At 41.9% G+C, this 20,759-nt stretch overlaps 11 protein-coding genes across 11 annotated transcripts; 5 read left to right on the top strand and 6 right to left on the bottom strand.

The window, feature by feature from the left end:
- Window positions 1–1,362: 1,362 nt before the first annotated feature.
- BYT42DRAFT_127196 (uncharacterized protein) lies at window positions 1,363–2,210 on the top strand. Its single transcript, XM_051562174.1, has 3 exons — window positions 1,363–1,600; window positions 1,658–1,939; window positions 1,998–2,210. The coding sequence occupies exons 1-3, from the start codon at window positions 1,453–1,455 to the stop codon at window positions 2,084–2,086; spliced, it is 519 nt and encodes a 172-aa protein (XP_051418976.1). The 5' UTR covers window positions 1,363–1,452; the 3' UTR covers window positions 2,087–2,210.
- BYT42DRAFT_549509 (uncharacterized protein) lies at window positions 2,063–3,842 on the top strand (the record flags this gene model as incomplete). The annotated part of the gene is made up of 7 exons (XM_051566078.1): window positions 2,063–2,082; window positions 2,361–2,452; window positions 2,647–2,767; window positions 2,907–2,935; window positions 2,997–3,071; window positions 3,125–3,298; window positions 3,829–3,842. 7 exons carry the CDS (start codon window positions 2,063–2,065, stop codon window positions 3,840–3,842), a joined length of 525 nt encoding a protein of 174 aa, XP_051418975.1.
- Window positions 3,843–4,675: 833 nt separating this feature from the next.
- On the bottom strand, window positions 4,676–6,475 carry BYT42DRAFT_625258 (uncharacterized protein). Its single transcript, XM_051572404.1, has 5 exons — window positions 5,612–6,475; window positions 5,388–5,540; window positions 5,232–5,329; window positions 5,091–5,168; window positions 4,676–5,018 (listed from the first exon to the last, which is right to left on the bottom strand). Exons 1-5 carry the CDS (start codon window positions 6,321–6,323, stop codon window positions 4,974–4,976), a joined length of 1,086 nt encoding a protein of 361 aa, XP_051418974.1. The 5' UTR covers window positions 6,324–6,475; the 3' UTR covers window positions 4,676–4,973.
- A 341-nt stretch (window positions 6,476–6,816) lies between these two features.
- On the bottom strand, window positions 6,817–9,270 carry BYT42DRAFT_126781 (UV excision repair protein Rad23). The gene is made up of 11 exons (XM_051562171.1): window positions 8,877–9,270; window positions 8,726–8,788; window positions 8,594–8,666; window positions 8,446–8,525; window positions 8,167–8,374; window positions 7,972–8,099; window positions 7,783–7,891; window positions 7,414–7,721; window positions 7,320–7,352; window positions 7,184–7,250; window positions 6,817–7,116 (listed from the first exon to the last, which is right to left on the bottom strand). Exons 1-11 carry the CDS (start codon window positions 8,886–8,888, stop codon window positions 7,070–7,072), a joined length of 1,128 nt encoding a protein of 375 aa, XP_051418973.1. The 5' UTR covers window positions 8,889–9,270; the 3' UTR covers window positions 6,817–7,069.
- BYT42DRAFT_127059 (uncharacterized protein) lies at window positions 8,791–9,693 on the top strand. Its single transcript, XM_051562173.1, has 2 exons — window positions 8,791–9,487; window positions 9,551–9,693. Exon 1 carries the CDS (start codon window positions 8,897–8,899, stop codon window positions 9,353–9,355), a length of 459 nt encoding a protein of 152 aa, XP_051418972.1. The 5' UTR covers window positions 8,791–8,896; the 3' UTR covers window positions 9,356–9,487; window positions 9,551–9,693.
- Window positions 9,694–10,885: 1,192 nt separating this feature from the next.
- BYT42DRAFT_586283 (uncharacterized protein) lies at window positions 10,886–11,636 on the top strand. Its single transcript, XM_051570054.1, has one exon. It carries the CDS (start codon window positions 11,182–11,184, stop codon window positions 11,545–11,547), a length of 366 nt encoding a protein of 121 aa, XP_051418971.1. The 5' UTR covers window positions 10,886–11,181; the 3' UTR covers window positions 11,548–11,636.
- Window positions 11,637–11,700: 64 nt separating this feature from the next.
- BYT42DRAFT_504186 (uncharacterized protein) lies at window positions 11,701–12,365 on the bottom strand (the record flags this gene model as incomplete). The annotated part of the gene is made up of 3 exons (XM_051564957.1): window positions 11,701–11,988; window positions 12,055–12,154; window positions 12,238–12,365. 3 exons carry the CDS (start codon window positions 12,363–12,365, stop codon window positions 11,701–11,703), a joined length of 516 nt encoding a protein of 171 aa, XP_051418970.1.
- A 312-nt stretch (window positions 12,366–12,677) lies between these two features.
- Window positions 12,678–13,835, top strand: BYT42DRAFT_549505 (uncharacterized protein; the record flags this gene model as incomplete). The annotated part of the gene is made up of 3 exons (XM_051566077.1): window positions 12,678–13,234; window positions 13,298–13,676; window positions 13,740–13,835. 3 exons carry the CDS (start codon window positions 12,678–12,680, stop codon window positions 13,833–13,835), a joined length of 1,032 nt encoding a protein of 343 aa, XP_051418969.1.
- BYT42DRAFT_586281 (uncharacterized protein) lies at window positions 13,655–14,899 on the bottom strand. The gene is made up of 3 exons (XM_051570053.1): window positions 14,532–14,899; window positions 14,274–14,477; window positions 13,655–14,217 (listed from the first exon to the last, which is right to left on the bottom strand). The coding sequence occupies exons 1-3, from the start codon at window positions 14,779–14,781 to the stop codon at window positions 13,874–13,876; spliced, it is 798 nt and encodes a 265-aa protein (XP_051418968.1). The 5' UTR covers window positions 14,782–14,899; the 3' UTR covers window positions 13,655–13,873.
- Window positions 14,900–16,161: 1,262 nt separating this feature from the next.
- Window positions 16,162–17,266, bottom strand: BYT42DRAFT_586277 (uncharacterized protein). Its single transcript, XM_051570052.1, has 4 exons — window positions 17,103–17,266; window positions 16,624–16,926; window positions 16,327–16,559; window positions 16,162–16,245 (listed from the first exon to the last, which is right to left on the bottom strand). The coding sequence occupies exons 2-4, from the start codon at window positions 16,818–16,820 to the stop codon at window positions 16,217–16,219; spliced, it is 459 nt and encodes a 152-aa protein (XP_051418967.1). The 5' UTR covers window positions 16,821–16,926; window positions 17,103–17,266; the 3' UTR covers window positions 16,162–16,216.
- An 83-nt stretch (window positions 17,267–17,349) lies between these two features.
- Window positions 17,350–17,652, bottom strand: BYT42DRAFT_617882 (uncharacterized protein; the record flags this gene model as incomplete). Its single annotated transcript, XM_051572216.1, has 3 exons — window positions 17,350–17,432; window positions 17,481–17,543; window positions 17,610–17,652. 3 exons carry the CDS (start codon window positions 17,650–17,652, stop codon window positions 17,350–17,352), a joined length of 189 nt encoding a protein of 62 aa, XP_051418966.1.
- Window positions 17,653–20,759: the final 3,107 nt, after the last annotated feature.

Genomic DNA, 20,759 nt, shown 5'->3' with positions numbered 1-20,759 from the left:
TATATATTTATAGTGGCAAGGTCTTCGGTTTATTCCAAATTAAATAAATCGGCAATTACCAATACAGCTTAAGTCCAACTTGTTTATTGTGTGTATGGATGTCATACATGAGGCCTCCAAGCAGTCATGATTGAGAATGAACACACCGATATCAACATACTCCATTCTCTTTTTAGGGTCCTCCAGTTCTGTCCTGATTTGCCGTTTGCGCTGTTCCTGTCTATTAGTTCATCTCCCGCCCTTTGCGATTTTCGTGTGGATTATTTTCTTTGATCATTAGCTGGATACAGTCTACTAAGAAAATCTGTGTTATAAACTCACACTCGTCTTTTTGCGAGGTTTATTTCTCACCCAATCCGTGCACACCTAACAGAAGTATCCCTTGCTGTCATTCCTTCTTTTTGGGTTTCTTTGTTCTTATCAATTCTTACCACTCTTCTCGACCGAGTTCACATTGATTTCATATAGCTGTCAAGTATATTTGGTGCTCACTAACTTCTCGCTTCTTTTATCTTCTGTATTTTAAATTTTCCATCAGCCGATGATAGAGCATGAGCAGAGTTGCGGTAGATAGAAACAAGGGTCACGTGAACGAGACAGAGCTGCTCGATCCTCTAAAAAAGATTGTCTTTCTTTTTTTTTCCCTCTCTCTTTTTAACGTTTTTTCGTCATTTATCTTTCTTTTTGCACTTACCTGTGTTTATCCATACTACCGATCTAATTTTACTGCTTTATATAGTCTTAACTTCTTTACAACAACACTACTATTTGTTTTACATATACTGATATACATCCTATGATCACATGAGCAGACAATATACACCAGCGTCGATCCGCGACATCAGGTACTTGACAGTCCATACACGAAAGCTGTCTACATTTTCCTGAATCCCGAATACAAGTCACTGCGGGTAAGCTCTGATGACTTTTACATACACGTCACTTGGAAAATGCAGGCTCAATATCTTTCAATCTAGCAACTATTAAGGACGCTAGCCGAGGAATATTCCCTACTACGAAGAGACGCAAACAATTTGCGCTACTACATGCTCTGCAATGGGCCAATAATCCCTTACATTTTGCTTGTCCACCCCTCCATGACAAGCTTTTCTATAAAAAATGTTTATGTTGGCAGCTGCACGCTGTCAAAGATGAGGCGCCGGTATGTGAATTAGTCATCCTCCGGTTTCCATAGTCGCTGACAATTTTTTTTAACAACGCGCCCAATATCAGAGACATCCAATAGGAATTGGGCCTATGGCATACCTTTGAGTATTTTTTCCTTCCCGTAAATCGAGGTTCGTTATGCCGCCAGATACATAAAACATCATTGCAGGGGAAGTTAACGTATACTTCGTTTATAGGCTATCAGCTTCCTAGTGGCCACCAATCCTTTTGGATCTTGCAGACGATTACGCCTCCAAAGCTCATACAAGTAATAAACAAACTTTAATGGGTTATTTCGATCTAACCATAAGATTCACAGACGACATCTTACATTTGGGAGGGAATTATCAAAAATACATGCTTCGTGTCTGGGAAGCCTTTTTGCGGTCTTTCGCCAAGCGCAATGAAGTCCAGCAACCGCGAAGCGCAAAACGTTAGCTAGTTAACCTACAATTTTTCGATCGTATATCATCTTACAGTTACAATTTAGGAAATGACGCAGTCCTTCATTTGCTTAAGCATAAAGAATTCAATATGGACAATTGGGAAGGTGTCCCAGGTGAAATTGAACAGATTCGCCAATTTTATGGGTATATGCTCCATGAATTCAACCAGTCGTTTGGCACCACCACCACAGCCGATGCGATTGAAGAAGTTACTGGTTCAACGCACATTTCAGGCCTTCTTCGTTTTTCTGCTTGGCTCCTTCGGAGAGCAATCTTATATGAGGGAAGGAGATGGACACTTCTCCCTTTGGCATCTCATCAGATTGGTATGCTTCTCCATTTAAACAAACACGGTACACACAACATCTTACACAGCATATTTAGGCTATGTGCCTATCCATGGAACTGGCGTGTACATTTCCTACATCAAGCATGGACTTCCGGACATAATGTACCGAACATCCTCAAAGTAAGCCAAAAAAAAAAGATGTTATGTACTAAACAACATCGCTTCTTTCACAGAGAATGAGACGAAGTCAATATGGGAATGAATTCCCGGAGCATTCATTACTTTGACGGAATTTAAGCGGTTGAATAAGAATGATCTATTCAAAGAAACCTTATGGGAAGAAATTTTCTCACTGGATAAGCTCTGTCCAAACCGGCTGCGGGCGGCAGACGTGGGAACACGTAAGGATTCCATAGTTCTTTACCCGAGCATACATTTAATCAATCGTATCACTATAGCTTTTCTGATGAAAAACACACGCAGTTTTACTACAGCGTTGAAACCGACGGGGTGATGTTATCTGTTAATTTCATTAAACGTAGGGATCGAGGTAGGTTTCGACCAGTGACATAACTGTGACAATTGATATTGATGTTGTTATTGATTTTGTTTCTGACATTAGCGCCTTTCCCGCAGACAAAAGAGGAATTTCCAATTGCTGCCACGGAAGCCCGACATGTCGTGATAAACTCGCGGCATATATCATTTGAGCAAAAAACTAACTGACTTAACGGCTCCGTCAAGTCTTGGGACAGAAAGCGCTCGTGATTTGCGTCGATGAATACCTGACTAGCAAAGTTTGCAGTCAATGTGATTCCACGACAGTCGACGTGGGAGATGAACAGCTTCGCGTCTGTAATCGCAAGTAAGTTCACGTCACTTATCATGCTTACGTTTAAACTGACTAAGAATATTATTATGAAGAAGAAGAAGAGATTGAGAGATGTAGACAGAAGGCTGAGACAACGTCGCTTGGACGACGAAGGCAATATACTCGGCTACAGTTCGGAATGTCCAGCAAGAAGACCTGCAGGTAAGCTTACTAACCAAAGTTTCTTTGACTATTCAAACCATATCAATACAACTTGGTATAGGTCGCCGGATGGCAAAGCATCGTTTACCCGGCTCGTCCCCAGTGTGTGTCAGAAAACGATATTTCCAATCCGCTGGTAAGTCACTTATTTGTAGTCTTTCTGAAACATCGATATTTTTTGCTTGTCAGATCTGGAATCGGGTATCAATGCTGGTATCAATATCGACGCATCTTACAGCGGTACATCCAGTCATGGTATCGACTCGATTCTCGACCGGTCGCCTTGCAACGACCTCAGCGCACATTTACTGCGCTCGGCGGTGAAGGCCCCGCTAACTAGCCTCTTGTTAGGTCCGCGTGCTCGTAAGTCGTAAAATCCATTTTTTTTGAATGAGAGAAGTCAGATTTTTTTTAATTCTGATGACGTGACTCGAAAATTAAGGGCGCGCACCAACCAAAATACAGCAAACCTCAGCGGGCACATTCCTTTGAACTTCCGTTTTTCGGTGTCCACCAACCAAAAATCGGGTTGCACCCAACACTTTTACGCCGGTCTGCCTCGTAAAAAAATAACGATCTCGACTTTATCTCCTTCTCTCTTTTTTCCCTTAAATGACCTACTTTCTTACTTTGGTTGTTCCTTAGTTTCTTGTCCTTTTGTTTTGCAAGCCTGTTTTCTTTATAAACTTTTTCTTCTTCCCGTGAAAAGCAAAGAAGGGAGGAGTGGCGGTCAGAATTAAAGATGACTTATCATAACAATCGAAATATCTCATGCGGAATGGTGGATATCCTTGTCATTTTGCAGAAAAAAGTATCCATAAGCAAAATGTGTTTCACTGTTGATCACATCGACGTTGCTTTATCATAATCATGACCTACAAATCTTTTTACAGGTAATTTCTCCTAACGTGTCCATCCATCAACAATATCAAAAGTACAAAATGTAATGGCTTCTGGTGCCAGTACGCCTTAACCTTGAGCAACCCGACTATCCCTGCTTTGATGATTTGGTCTCCTAGCAGGAACCTATAAATGCCCATAATAGAGATTGCGTCAACTGTTATCGGATCCTTGTTGTCGCAGTGCTGTACCGCACCAATAGGACAGTTTCAATTTCAGCATTTTTTCTCACTTCCTCTGTGCTTCTTCTACAACCCTTGGAGCACCTTCTTGACAATCAATCCTACATGCATCAAATTCAAAAATCAGCAATTTGTGCAACGTATAGGGTGTCTGCATGAATGACAACCAGTGGAAAAGCATTAGGTCAAAATGACACGAAAAAAGGTATTGTCTATATTCAGTAGCAGATCGTTCCCTAAAAATTTGAATAAGAACAAAAAAAATACACATGTTTCCACAATCATAATGTCTGTACTTTTTATTTACCACAGAGTTGAACCACTGTTGGCTTTTTATCACTGGCTTATTTCTGTCAGGCATGCTGTCGATCAACGTTCGAGAACACTCGGTCAGTCGAATCTCGACATCCCGATTGCACGGGTGCACTGTTCGTCAGACAAGCCCCCATATTTTCCTTCTACTGAACACAAGGAAGTTTCACTTTGAATCATTTCGATTATGTACATGCTGATGTCGTCTCTAATCCTTATGCTTGTATGCTTGTATCCGTACTTCCACTTTCAATTTAACGGTTTATAAGTTGCTATTAGACGGCCACCTTGTTGCTCCGCCGCGCGATCTCCGTCGATTATCGCGGCACGGGTAAGCAACATTTAGAGTTGTCGTGGGAGAATCCCGGCAGTGTTGAGGATAGAAAATGATAACCTCAACACATTTACTGAGTCTTTGTGTCAACAAGTTTTAACTATGCGACCGGTGATCCTGGCATATCCTGCGGGTAGCCATGGCACTAACCAATTTCCTTATTTAACCTCTTTTTTTGGGAAAAATACAACACAGCAAAGACGCTTTAGGCAACGCTATGAAGTGAAATGAAATCCAAAGCGTGAGGTCAAGCCAGTAGAAGATATATTATATGCTTTTTTTTGTGATATCAGTGGCTCAACAACAATAATTACGATTGCTTGCATTCAGGTGCATTCTCTCGTTTGGAAGGTTGCTGTAAAACCGAAAAGTAAGGGTACATTATTAAAGGATACTAAGCGTCAGTCAGGCATAACTGTAAACGTACCATACTTTCGTCGGCTTCATCTTCCTCGTCGTCGTCGTCGTCCTCCTCCTCCTGTTCTTCGTCTGAGTAAAAGTCATCCTAAAATATCGTGTAAAGCAAGTCAATAAGGCTGGAGTAAAAGAGACCGGTATTTTAAAGTACCTCAAACTCTTCATCTTCGGCATAATCTTCATATTCGAGGGCTTTGCCAGTGAAATAATCGGTCGCACGAGGGATGATCTTTTCCTTGAATTCTTCACCTATACGATGTCTAAGCGTCACTAATTGGTAAAACAAGGACCCTTGAGGAAGACTAACCCATCTCATAATCCGCTTCTAATTTCGCGTCCAAACGTTCGGCTTCCTCTTCGTCCAGCTCCACGTCCTCGGCAGGTAAAGTAGGTGGTTGGAAGAATGTGAAAAACGTCTCTGCGGGTACTGTTTGCTTCACCGTGCGTACTTTGTTGGTACCTGTGCCACAAATTACAACGTTTTGACCAAGCTATTCGCACATGAATGAACCAAACAGGATGCTACAATACCTCTATGTCGCTGCTTTTTCGTTTTCATGGTGACTGTGAGATCTTTACCATCTTTCCAATGGATATCACAACCTTCCGCATGGTCATAGATAAATTCTCCACCGTAAACATGATCTTGATAATAGTAGGCTTTGGTTAAAACCTTATCTGTGAAGTATTCGTTGTCGGCAAATTCAAACTCGATTCGGAAACCCGGTTTATCCGTATAAGACATGCGAATATCAACGAGGTGCTTCAATAAATTCTCATCCTCTGGTGTCACATTTTCAGCAACCTGTGGATTGTTTTTCATGGCGGTTAACCAGAATTCGGGAATGCCTCGAATACTTTTAGTGTTATCGTCTTCATCCTTCTTTTCATCTGCTTTGATATGGGCGATCTCTTCCTCAGCATCCACTTTCTCACCAATGGAGACTTCTTCATCAGTGGGTTCGTATTGCCCGGTGATCACTTCACGTCGCTTAATATAAAGCGGGCGATACAAATCCAGGTATTTCTTCTCCAGCCCCAATACTTCCTCCTGGAACTTTGCTTCAAGCTCTGCGTGCTTTGACTGAAAATATTTCAAGCTTTTAACACGTCGCTGGACCGACGGCGGTAATGCATGGGTATTTTCAGAGCGCAATCTGCCTTCAATTGTATTAATGATAGCGAAGTATAGATACATATCAGGTACCATAATTTTTACCCACTCCATTAAAGAAGGATCCATATAGACATCTTACCTAGTATGTTCATATTTTCCATGCCTTCAGATATGCTATCAATGGTGGGATGGTAGTTGGAAGTAATAGGAGCAGAATCGATAGGCGTATTCTGCGGAGTCGGAGCGGTGAACGACTCTTGTCTGTTTTTGATGTTCATCATCGATGCTACATGATCACGGTGAACAACATTAACCAACAATAGCTCATAACGCGCAAGGTTGGAACGGCATAATTTTTTCTTTGTCACCGCCTCACAGGACAAAAATGCCTTGTTCGTCCGTTTTCTTTTTCACAAAGAACATTCTAGTATTTCGGGAGCCCGAAAAATTTACCTGATGTTGTTGTGTCCATCAAAAGAAAAAAAGACCTGTGAGAATAAAGAAATATGAAATATAGTCTGTTCGGTAACTGCTTAAAGACAACGAGGCTTTGGGGAAGAAGAGTTGAGCACCGCTTGTGGAAGGCAGCATCACAAAAATCGCCGTGACTTTAAAACTTTCAACTCCCCAACTTTTCTCTTCCGCACTTCCGTATGGCAAATGACAACATGCATCAAAAAAAGGCAAAATACAAAAAGTAATACAACAAGCAAGACCTCCACAAGAGAAGCCCGTTTCTGAAAATTAGAAGCGTTATCAGGTAATAAAATCCGATAAACTATTCATTATTTCAAGCAGTTATCTGGTGAAGAATCGTATTATTCATTGTGACGATCCAACAGTTGGGGATACGAGGTCCCCCAAGAAAACAATCAGTCAAAGTCGGCACCGTGCTCCAACAAATAATTTGCTGCCAATTCTAAATGTTGAAAAGCATAAACAATTAATCTGTGTCACCTTTCCAAGACCAGCCAAAAATTACTTACCTTCGTTCTTGTCGCAAGCAAAGAAAGCTTCGATAGCCAAGGCTCGGTCAAAACCCATCGCTTCCAGCTACAGAAGGATTTGATTCATGGTTACACTAAAATCGCTCGAAAAAAACACCATTTTCGCTGAACTCACCCTGTCAATAGATTCTTTTTCTTCTTGCGTGACCTACAATATTGATGAATAAGAAGTAACCCTTTTTGTGGGAGCGCTTCCAACAGATGTTTACCTGTAAGACTTGCGAGCCCTGTGGAATATTGCCTTCTTCGTCACCCCCTTCAAGAAGCATTTGGAGGAAACCTTGAGGATCCGCATTCACCAGTCGAAGAAGCTCAGGGTTAGACTGCGCCAACTGCTGCAATAAGGGCTGAAGTACGGCAGGATTTGTCTGGACGAGTTGTCGAAGTTGCTGGAAGTGAGGAGTATTTCGCAGTTCGGAGAAATCGACACTGCCAGCTGTGTTTTGTTGTTGTTGTTGCTGCTGCTGTTGTTGTTGTTGTTGCGCTTGAGCCGCTGCAAACAAATTCTGAGTGTCAACTAGACATACTATTTAGTCCACAAGCTTTGAGAAAAGTCATATGAAGGCCATGGTACTAACAAGAGGGTGTTGCCTGCGTGTTTTCATTCTCAGCACTTCTAAGCTGTGTATTGTCCTCTTCCTGCTGCTGAGCGGGTTGAATCTCGTCGAGAACGTTATCGGGTATACCCTAACAATGTTGCGAAACAGACAAACTCAATAAGCTCAAGGAAAAAAACCACGGATAGCCGCTACCAATGTTATACTCACGTTGAACAGATACTCCACAGCTCTATCAGGGTTGTTATAACTTGCTCGGAGGGCACGGATGATTTGTTCTCTTTCAAAACCCATTTCCATCATGTTCTGAATAACGCCTTCATACTCAGGGCCAGTGACTACAGCATACGTTTAGCAACAGAGGATGATTATTTTACTGCTGTGAGCAGCACAAGGTCTTCTTACCCAAACTGTTTGATTCACCGCTTCTTGGCTGCGAGGTGGGAGTGGGAGCCGCAGCGGCCGGAGTTGGCTCAGCAGGCGTGGCTGGCGCAGCAGAGGGCGTTGCAGCATCTGGTTTGGTGGTGGTTTCTGGTTCTTTGGCGGTTTCTTTCGCAGGTGTAGCTGCAGGTGCAGGCGAAGCAGAAGCACTGGCTGCGGGAGTAACCTTTGGCTACAAAAACAACAACGAATCAGTCAAGGGAACCTGAAGCTCGACATGCTGCAAATTAGCATAATTCATACCTTGGAAACCATGAGCACCAAAAAGTCCTTCTCGGTAATGTTGTATTCTTGCACAGTTTTACCATCGGCAAGAATTTTGCCTAATTATTGACATTGATAAGAATAAGAATCACCGCGCGTGGAGAAAACGCGAAGAACGTAAAAGTACCAGAGAAGATCAGCTTTTGCTGAGCTACGGGATGACCTTCAGACTGTTCGATCTTCTGCTTAACGGAGAGAACCTAACATTTTTATGTTAATATTGTCACTCGAAAATACAAAATTGGCGTCCAGTGCATACAGAATCGGTAGTGTCTACGTCAATCTTGAACTGCTTTTGTTGCAGGGTTTTAACAGTAAGTTGCTAATTCGGGAGGAAACCACAACGGATTGATTAGGAACTCGGCTTTGCAGAAATATTCGTGTTCATTTATAAGTGGGCAGTCTCTTACCACAGCGACCATGATCTATAATGAAAGACTCTGAACGTTTCACTGTTTTTTCCCATTACGATTTCCTGGACACTGTGAATATTGGGACTGCGAACTTGCTGCTTACGTGGAATTTTTTTGGGCCTTTTTTTCCCTATATTTTTTTTCTCCCAATCCGCTTAGACCTTTCGCCTGTTCATTGTTGCCTTATGAATGCAGCCCTTCGTTTCTTGAGTAAAGATAAGATAATTCTCACTTTCATTCATTTTTGTGCACAAAGTTCTCTCAGTGGTTTATGTCTGTGTTGGACAACGTATCTAAACACATATCCTGGGGTCATGTGTTTCGCCACATACGGTGCTACAGAATGTGTTACTCCATTCAAATACGCGTGCATGAATCGGCTTAGTTTGAAGGTTCCGTGCGCAACAAAGCATGGCTCATATCCCTTTAATTGGAGAAACGTGTTGCACTCGCTTTACTCAAGCTTAGTGTCCTAAATATGCAGTAACTATTGTATATGCATTTTGTCATCATGATTTCTCAAGTATCATGGCTTTGGTTTTATTTATCGTCACTGAGTTTTATCACAACCTTCTGTAGCGCCTAATGCTATTGATGATGGCGTTATGGCAGGTATAACTTACATGTTAGTATGAATGACAATATTCTAACTGAAAGGCACCCCCAACTAGGGCACAACGCAAACCGTCGGCACCGTTAACTGCCAAGGTTACAGAAAATCCAAGAGAGTTCTGTTCGCATATTTACCAGCAGAGGTTCCTTCATTGCTATATTTCATGATGGCACCATGTCTCTTGCCCGCCTGTAACTTTTTTTTGGCAGAATGTCTTGCAATTTCTCCACACTAAATTTACAATCATCATGACGAAAGGCCCAGAATCGCAATTTTGCGTCCAGCAGTGCTGGGAGCCTAACTACTTTTGAACCCCGTTGAGTTGGCATTTTTCCGCGAAACTCACCTCTTTTTGCCCAGCCATTATCACGACATGGTGCACATTGCCTACCGAGTGAAGAAGCTAAGAAATCTCTTCCAAACAGACAAGAGTCGTCCTTATTACTTACAAATGCCATGGCTCATTCTTTTAATAAATGCTGCTTTTTCCATGCGTTAAAGCATGTATACAATTTACACTGTCTGAGAAACCTCAAAAAAATTTGCAACCGTCTAGTTTGGAGAAAAGGCGATCCATCTCTTTGGCTATGAGTGTGCTGGTAGCAATATATGTGTTCTGGATAGGAGAGTTGCATATAGAACTGTTACTATGATATTCAAATTGCCCTCCAACATATTTTCTCCATGTCAGGCCATTTGTATTGGGTGGGGAAATGTGGGGAAACTCTAAAAAAATCGGGTTGTCATGGAACGATGAGAGTGATGGTATTGGCCATGACTGCTTAGATAATTGTCTGTAGTCATAGGTTGTATGCACATATTCAATATTTACGTACACTTGATATCAAAAGAAGCTGCAGTTGGGAAAAGTTATCTCTGCCAGACAAAAGTCAAACTGCAACGAATGCAATAATGGAGTACTCACAAACCTTAAATTTTATCCGAAACCGGGATGATCAGGGTAGGAGCTCCTAAATTTTGTTTTGCTTTTCCTGCCGAGATTTCGCATTTGCTTATTTCGTCATGTGGGGAGAGTCGAATTCTGAAGAGCCTCCATTCCGGTTTCTCATGGTGTCATTGAGCTTTCATTATTCACTGCATCGTGGTCGTCAATGTGAAACTGATACCCGATCATTCGTGCGGGGTGGATATGACGTTTCAATCAAACGGGTCAACTCCGTCCAATTTGAATCTTTTCAGGAAGTCAATATGCGTACACCGTTGCTGGAGCTCCTTGGAAAAAAAGCAGCGTTAGAATAATATTGACACGGGTCAATGTTGTGAAACATAAACTGATGACTTTACTTGGATCACGAGTGGCACGAAAAGAGAAGATAGAGAATCACATAAATGCAACAGAGCGAAATCACGCAATTTGCTTCCATACAATTCTCCTCATGTCGGCGATAACCTGAACTGTAAAATGTCTCAAATGACATATCTTTGACCTCTTTTTCTGTTTTCGTGCATATCCGCCGTTCTCTCGTTTAGCCTTTTTCTCACACAAGTCACTGTTTTTGTGCTTTTGTCAAATTACACAAAAAATAGCATAAATAGACCGGCCTACCTTTTATTTTGTATTTTTTACCACATTTTTTTATATTTCTCTTTCCGATAGTGATTTGGTACCCTCATCTCTTTCACAATAGAATCACATCATCATATGCATCGTTGCATACTCCGTCATTCATGGATTATATGAATCATCAAATCGATCCTTCCTCTGAATACATGCTATCAATGTCATGCTTGCACTCACAGTGGCCGCTCAATGATTACGAAGAAAACTGCATGACAACTGCGACGATCCACAGACCTTCCATTTCCACCTCTTCCTCCACCTCATCTACAACCAGTATCATGTCATCTTGCGCCGACTCTGTCAGTTCCAACCCCACTTCGATATACTCTCAAGCCGCAGAAGAACTTCCCCATGGTCTTGGATGGCGATCTGTAAAACAGTATCGTTCCACTGTTCTGCGCTGCGATACTTGCCAAAGGAGGTTTCATTCTCTGGGTAATTTGGCAAATCATCAGCAATTATACCTTCACTGAGTGAAAAGAAGAAACAGAAAAACTATCACATCATACTCTGCATTGCCTCTCACCCTTGTAAATAGTCAGTTTCATCTTGCAATATTTTATGCTTTTCTTAGTAAAACCAATCTAAATAAATCACCCTGTTCCTCTTGGCATAATTGTTCTGCATTAATGACAAGCTTTACCAAGAGCTTTCAAGCGCCAGTAGTTGTAAGGTAATGGCACCACGTATCCTGCCACAGTGCTTGCCGCTGCTGCCATCCAAAACTTGGGGTCCTGGAATAGCACTTGACCTCCGGTCAAATGCCAGTCCACTACATTCTCGGCTAATTCCATGGCTATCATTGAAGCAAAACTCATCCCCATTGCTGTTTTGAATGCTGCTGGGTAAGGTACCTTCATCGAACGACGTAATAGCACAGTTTCCAGGATCAGCGATGTTGATAGACCCGCCATCTATTCAGAAAGGCTCTCGGTTATTCACAAAAGTCCTACGCCACAACGTCCGTCAAAAGGATTTACCATTGCCAATCCCATGCTGGTCATGGGAGAGAGATCAGGGTGATATAGCTGTAAGTACCACATGGTGGAAAAGTCGCCACTTGTGCATCCTATCAGGCATCTAGAACACAATTTTGGATCAGAAAATGAATCGTAAGGATAAAACCCAGGCAGCGATCGGTGGGGACCGAGCAGGGCTCTTACCTTAAAGTATTGACACGTGTGCGTTGCCATGCTACTTTATCCGACCAGAATTCAGTGCTGAAAAATTTGGGCTCTTCCTTCTTTTTGTGGCAACAAGAAGTAGATAACCGCACTGGCACGATACGCATGGCGTGCGATCGAACAGGAAGCGAGGTTAACGGTCTCAACATCACAACAGAATTGACGATCATTCTCTGTGTATTAATTAAGTGATGGCAATGAAGGAGGAAGAGAATGCAGGAATGAAAACAAGCGCAAGGTCGTCCAGGGAGAAAGCTTTATATATGCCATAGGACTTTCTAAACCTTGTCAAAGAGCAATTTGTGCCCAGAGTCGGGGATTGGCGGGACAACAATTTATATCCAGCAACAACGACAGAGTGTGACTCTCATGCCTTAAATTGCTGGGCAATTCCCAATCCGTTTTTATCGGCAGTCATCATGGTTGTGGTCCTCTGTGGGATAGCCATATACTTTCTGAGCTACTGGTCTCTTTGTGTTTCGGCATACAGAGCTCTGTCGCGACCAGAGCTCGAGTCTTTGTCTGCTCTTTCGGTGCCGCATCGCTTGGACGCCGATGGCGATTTGCTTGCGCCATTATTGGTACCCAGGGTTTCGGGGACTTCCGGTAATGTCCGTGTGCAACAATTCATTGCAAATCACTTTGAGCAGCTTGGTTGGTCAGTCCAGCTGGATCAGTTCACGGATTCTACACCCTTTGGAGCAAAGAACTTCACCAATGTTATTGCTACCAAATATCCCGACGCAGCTAGCAGGCTAGTGCTGGCAGCTCACTTTGATTCCAAATATTACTCCGATTTCGAATTTATTGGTGCCACCGATTCTGCCGTTCCATGTGCCATCCTGATGGATTTGGCGGAAACTATGAATCCGCTTTTAGATAGCCATAAGGGTAACATGTCGCTGCAGCTGATATTCTTTGACGGAGAAGAAGCCTTTGTCAGTTGGAGCGACGGCGACTCTACTTATGGGGCGCGGTAAATACACAGCTGTGAGACAAATTTCAGCTAGCTCTGCTTGCTAATACACAAAAATCATAGTCATTTGGCACAAGAGTGGGAGACGCAATACTCGCAACAACAAATGCAAAACAAAGGTGACACCACGCTGAATAAAATCGAAGTACTGGTGCTTCTCGATCTGTTAGGCACGCCTAATCCGCAGTTTCCAAATTACTATCGATCCACCGATTGGTTATTCCGTCAACTGGTCAACTTGGAAACACGCTTAGGTGATGCCTCATTATTGGCTACGTCCACCAACCAAGGGAAACCGATGGAACCTATGTTTGTTACGGACTCATTCATGACCTATCAAGGGCAACTCATGTCCGACGATCACGTTCCCTTTCTAAGACGTGGTGTCAATATCCTCCACATCATTCCCTCGCCGTTTCCTGATGTGTGGCATAAACAGGAAGTAAGATGCAACAGATAATGGTATTAAGAGAATTCTAAACTCAATTCTATGGTATTTCTCTAGGATAATGCCGAATGCATCGATGCACCCACCGTCAATAACCTTGCCATCATTTTCCGCAGTTTTGTGGCCGAATACCTTGAACTCCAACCCAAATAAAGTAACAATAATGAATAATATTTACACATATTCTGTCGTTATTTCTTGTCTTCCTTCTTCGCTTGATTCGTTGCAGTCACCAGTTCTTGTATACGCGCAAATTGCTCCCACATGGCCCTTAGCGATCTCCTTTTGCGTAGCCGACTTTGTACCCGAACCATTTCGCCATCTAGCTCATTGCAAAGATAATACACGTTCCAAGCCTCCTCATCGGTCCACGGCGAGTCATTCAGGGCGGGGTCCAGCTCGTTAAAATAGTGCTGCTCCAGCTGAGAGGCCGTTCGCCAATTATTGGTGACTTCACGAATTTTGCCAAAATCCTGAGTACCATATTTTGCTACCGCATCGATAATACTTCGGTTTTCTTCCGGTGTGTAACTCGCTATATTCACGCGATATGAGACAATGCATATGGACAGCTGAAATTTTCATACTTACAAAGATCTGCCTCTTCCAATTTCATTTGCTGCCATCGTCTTTGGCATTGCTTTCTCGTCCGATTTGGAAAATTCTCTTCCACAATATCCCAATCACAACCGTGAAGTAATATCAGGCGTCTGAGCTTCTCCGTATCTGCATCACTCCAATTTCCTACTGGTAACTTCCTCTCTGGCTTCTTATTGACATCAAATCCTCGCTCAGCTAGGTAGCACAGTTAATACTGAAGTCCACTAACTCGTGTGTATTATATATTACCTAGTAGCCTATAATGCGTTAAAAGCGAAGACGGTAATCGATCGGGAAATTCTTTACTGAGCAGACTCCAGGCCTTTCCTTTCTCATTCACCAACTGAATGAGTTTATTACTTTCCTCCGGTGTCCATCGTCGTTTCCTTTGTCTTGTTTGTGGGATTTGTAACCGTGACGCATTGCGAATTACACAAGTACAAGCCTGCCACTGAAAGCTCGAGAACAACCGAGTTTTGGGTAACTTTTGTAACAGCATATTTTTGGCACAAATGGATCGGTCGCGGATCTGCGCAAGATTTTTTTTTAAAGACGTGACTGTTGCATCGAAGGGCTGTCCGAGATTAAACTTATTCCACCGTTGATTTTTATTTTTCTTACTCGACTCTTTTTGTATGGAGAGGAATTTTTATGATCATTGCAGCTCTGAATGCCCTTGTGTTACCCCCGCCTAAGCATCATATCAGGCCATCAGCGAAAAAAATCGCACTGGACAATTTAATTTCTAAGCACAGCTTACCAAAGGCATCCAGAAGACTCAACAGCGAGCTGAACTCACTGGAGCTGGTTGGCGGCACTTTGACCGCCAAGCACATCTTCAGTGCTAATGGACGACACAAAGCAGCAGGTCGATAACCGTTCTGGTAACCAGAGTTGATATGCCGTGAGGATGCGTAGCGTTAATATCCCGGTCCCAAATCCAGAACCACCAATGATATAGTCATTACATCGGCGAAGTAACCCGGACCTTCTTGCTTACCAGTGCGTTGGCATCGTTATTCGTCAACTTGCATTGGGGGCAGTCGAATCGGTAATAACCTTTCGCCAAGCTTGTCTTACTTGTTATATCAGTATTCGCGATTTGTAAATTCTACACTTAGGCTATCTTAATATCCTTTGCGCTACACTAAGCTATCAGAACCTGTTTACCTTTCAACTTGCCTCGGTGCCCATCTTGCAACGCTAACAATCATCAGCGCTCTACAAGTCTATCCCAATTTCTCTCCACGAACACTTCCACGAATAATAGGCGAAATAATCAGAAGCAAAGTGCCGTTTACGCCAGTTGTGGTTAACAGGGCATCATCGTCGTTCGAATACAAGGTGGGTAGAGCCCTTTTTGAAGGAAGGTGGTTGGTGAATACGGCCATTTGCTATTTGTAGCATCATTTAATTTGGTTATTCCTCAGTAATACTATTTATGTGCTTTAATTGTTTTCTCTTTATTTTTCAATGATCGAACAATTACATGAGCAGACATGCTTCGATCTGTGCAGCCCATCATTAATGCATCTGCATCAGTGGGGATATAGGAAATCACATATTTTGTTTCTTTTTGCTTTGCTTTCTCCTCTCTTCTGTATGCCTGCGAGAACTCTCACTATCATTGCATCAAGTTCCCATCCGCATCCATCATCCAGACTATGATTATCCCGTATATCTGAACTGGTCGAGACGATTATATTAGGGCCAACACTACATGCACGCGAAAATACACCCGAAAATCCGAAAATTCAATTAGTGTAACGTCATGGTAATTTGGGCTCAATGTGAATCAGCATATACGGCCAACACTACAGGCACTCGGTTTTCCACTAATGACCTCTTCAGGCACTCGGTTTCGTCCTTCATCTTGCAACCTTTTCGTGTGAATCTTCTATATTTCACTTTCTGTATTATCCGTATTTTATTATCTAGAACGCTGTTGTCTTCTGTGCCCAATCTGCGGCATGCAGATTTGTAGGTGGGAGAAAGTGATGGCCAATCCAGTTTGCGGTATTTGTTTTCAAAGGCAATAAGATACCAATGCTTTTTTTTATCTGCTCGATATATAGCATGTTTAATTTGAAAGCTTCGGGTGGTTCAGAGCGGGGAAGGAGATACAAGACATTGCTATCTGTTTCGGAATACACAGCAACAGCCCGATGTAGAGTCGGCAACAATTTTGGACAATCCAAAGAGTCGAACCAGCAATCATCTGGTGGATACCGATCAAAGTTGCTCAGTGTATTGGCAACAACATCCTTTTCCACGATCCTAGTTTTTGTCCATTGGTATGTCAGTTGAATTTAGGCCTAGTCTCGCACACCTTCATAGATACCGTCTTTTGTTTTCGTTGAACCAATCCAACATATCCTCTTTGACACCCAGTGCACGATTCTGGTCACCATGGATAGCAGATGCAATGCAAGGGGATCCGCAGTTACCATCAGCTTCAGGATCCAAAATCAGCGTCATTTTCTTCTTTTGTGGATCTTGAATGTTCAAGTAACTGATTGGTTTGATGACAATCTTCATGGTTGCCAGATCTCTGTGGTTATGACGGAAGTTATTAACAACGTAGATATCATGTTTAGCTCGTAATCATACCGTTCTTTTTCCTTTCCTTTTTTTCTCTTCTGCTCCAACTTTGCCTTCTTGGCCTCTTTCTCGGCTATTATCTCGTACAAGATTTGGCGCCTTTTGGTCGGTGATGCATCCGATGCATCCGTCATTGGCACGTCCTTGGATGCGTGCATCTCTGTCGTATTCTCGTTGGCGGGGTTCATGTTGGTAGTATTCCTTTTAGGCCGTCCTTTATCTTGAGGCCGATAGGATGAGACAAACATTCTGGAGATTTCTGGCCTGCTTGGCCTTTACAACTTTATGATCTCGTCAATTAGATTCTTTTTATCTTGCACGGATTGAAGAGAATCGAAACCTCCTTGATGAAATCAAGAGCAGGCCACAAGGAAGGCGAAAATTGCTCTTCAGAAACCAGATTGAGAGGCTCTGTGATAAGTTTGTCATCTATTATTAGCTTTCGAAAGGTTATGGTAAAGGGAAATTAATACAGCGGATCACTACCTTCAGAGATGTCACCCACATCGAGACTTCCTGCGCCATGCTGGTCTTCTTCATCATCCGTTTCTGCAAATATAAGTAGGTGATTATTCTTCGAGAGCTTGTCATTATTACTCAGTGTTTGCTGGTCCATAGACTCGTCGTTTTCTGTAGACCGTTTGCAAGTTTCGTTGTTTTCTTATGTATTACCAGTCCGTCAATATTCTGATAGATAGTATCATTTGCTAGTTTCTTGAAACTTACCATGCTTGGTTTCGGCAATCACGTTCTCGGTTTTGGAAGACATAGGTTCTTGCATAACTAAATTTGCCCTTATCTACAGAACCAGCAATCATATTCCTGAGAAGTCATTCTACCGTATAGACTTTCTAGCAGATATACTATCATATTATCCTTCATTGATATCGATATGCCATCTCCTTAGTGTAATAAATAACAGCGACTGCATACTGTGTTGGACTAAAATATGCTTGTATGATATGTTATATTGAAGTCTTACTGCACAAAGGCATGCTTCTTGGGGGATTCAGCATCAGCAGAAGCTTTGATCTTCACAAGCTCACTGAAAATCTGATCGAGAGCGAATGGGTGGACTTTCTAAATCAACCCTCCCAATTTCCGATAGATATTGAACTGTATCAACACTCTGAATCACATCGATTATTACGGATTTTCTATGGTAAATGTAACAATTTTAAAAGACTACTTAGAAAATATTACTGTACCTAAAACCAAAATCAACTCTGAATTACAGATACAGTAATGATGTCTAAAATGCTTCTGCATGACTATTGTCATGCACATTCTCCATGTAGTATACTGTAATTTGTAGCATCTAGCATAACTTTTATCAAGTAATGTTTCATAAAGCGTTGGTGCTGAGTGCATCAAATGGGATTAGATACAGTAGATGTACTGTATTGAATGGCATAGCACTTACAGTAGTGAAGTAAAAAAAATTGTGTAGCACTGCAAGATAAATATTTATTATTCTTTTATGTAATATAACTAAACTAAGCTAACTATGAGCATAATGCACTCTGAAAAGAAGAAAATCACCATACTCAATGGAGTTGAGCTCTGATGCTTTTAGACAGCTTATCTAATAACCACTTATTGTATTTGTTGATCGCTGATTTTTCAGGATATCAGTAGTGTCGACTTCACTGATCTCTCTTTTACATGTCACATCTTCGACTGCATGAATAATCCAGAGGTGAGTATGGAAAAACTGGTGTTCTACTGTATATCAATAACTTATCTAAGCATGCATACTGTATACAGTATACTGTAGTACTACCCTCATCTAAATAAATACCCTTGTCACTTGAATACTATTAGGCTTCTTAGTTTTCCTCAACTTGTTAAATAACTGGAAGACCTGGAGCAAGACCAACTGATCATTCTCTCCACAAGTCTGTTACAGTCATTACAAACTGGCTTATACTATACTGTATATAAAGGGGCGTTCCTTAGAAGCAACAGAGTTAGTGGCTAAAGACACATTTGGCATTGACTGCTCTGAAGACAAACTGAATGCCATCTCCAATAACAAAGGACCAGGAACTAACTGGAAATGACCTTGCATAATCTAATCCCCTACAGTAAAAAGGATCTTGCATATACAGTATCTACTTGAACTTTTTGTTCGTTTCTTTCACCTGGATAACTTTTATAAGCAAGGTATTGAGTCTATTGCTCACATCAGAAATCGCTTCACACAAGCGCATTTCCTCTGTGCACTCTATAATGTATGCTTGGTAGAGATTAGCTCAAACGCCAGATATCCTGAGCTCCTGATAATTTCGTGCTGAAAGATGGGATGGTCGGGCTCAAGTCATCTCATCATTACCGAGTCTTGGAGAAAAATTACAGTATCTGCATTATTTTGATCAACCATAAAAATTCTTAATGTAGATCATTTGAGAGCAGTCATCTTCACACTCAATTTTTTCAAGCCAGCTGTCAGCTTGTGGGTGTGATATAGATGGATAGAGACGTTGAGTACGGTGAGACTGTTGTTTATTCTCTCAAGAGATGATCTCTTTAGTATCTAGTATTCAAAGATAATAACTGGTATCGGGATTTGAATGTACAAATAGTATGTAACTACTCTAGTGTCTCTTATCTGCTTAAACTGAGGTAATTCTTATGTAGTGATATATGAACCCTATCTATACAACAGTGGGAAAATTTGCTTTTGAAGAATTTCTGATGAGGTGATCAAACCACACTTAAGTCAGAAATGCCCTGGTTCACCAGAGAAATCATTTATAATACAGATTGATTTACTATACTGTATATAGAAGATATGTGAGATACCATAGCAATGCTCCATGCTCTATTTCACCATCCATGCCAGTGCAGCTGGTCTTCTGTCGCTTCATCAACTTCAGCATGATGCACCTCTAAGCCACGTCCAGAATGTATTTTCTTGTAGGTACTGTAGAAATTTGCAAGTTTCAAATGCCTTGTTGACATCTTTAATTATGTCTTGTATGTAGTCTCTCTCTCTTACAATCTTTATATCGAATCAATTCTTACAGTATTACTTGCAAAGGTTGAGAATGATTTCTCAAAGATATGACACTGATATAGTATGCTGAGAGTTTTCACTTCGAAGAAGTAGCATACTTGTCATATACTGTAGATAGGGTTCATATTAGGGTTCCGCAACTGTACGGGTCGGGTCGGGTCAAGACCTGAACCGACCCGACCCTAGGTCGAGAGAAAAGTGAACCGACCTGATCACGGGTCAATGAGAGAAGTGAACCGACCCGATCACAGGTCATGAGAGAAGTGAACCGACCCGATCACGGGTCAATGAGAGAAGTGAACCGACCCGACCTATAAAGAAGTACGGTTCGGTTCGGTTCGGTTCATACGGGTCAGTGACAGTGAAAAAAGACCTTGGAAAAAATTGGTGGGAAGGCAAGAGGTTTATTTACATCTCTTTCAACTCTTCATTACTTCCATTCCATGTCATAATTAACTGCATGCCCTTCGAGAATATCTTCCTTGCAGTTAAGTAAATAAATCGGCCGCGCAAGCCAACGTTGTTAGTCAGTTTGTTTGCAGAAAGGACTATATGGCTTAATGATGCAAAGAAATGGTCGTCATCGTTGGTCCGTATTTTTTTATTTGGTAAGCGTGGAGATGGATTGAATGTCGCAAGTAAGTTGACGAAAATAAAAAGAAGCGAACGCGTTAAATAGACTAGCGGAAGAAGTGGTCGTCATCGTTGGTCCATAATTTTTTTATTTGGTAAGCATGGAGATGGAGGGAATGTCGCAAGTAAGTTCATCGAAAAACAAAGGGAAAGCGTTCAATAGTGAACTAGCGGAAGAAGTGGTCGTCATCGTTGGTCCATAATTTTTTTATTTGGTAAGCATG

Source organism: Radiomyces spectabilis (genome assembly GCF_025331425.1).
Source record: "Radiomyces spectabilis strain NRRL 2753 chromosome Unknown BYT42scaffold_15, whole genome shotgun sequence".
NCBI lineage: Eukaryota > Fungi > Mucoromycota > Mucoromycetes > Mucorales > Radiomycetaceae > Radiomyces > Radiomyces spectabilis.
Note: the sequence above shows the minus strand (reverse complement) of the source record. Positions and strands in the feature narration are given on the sequence as shown.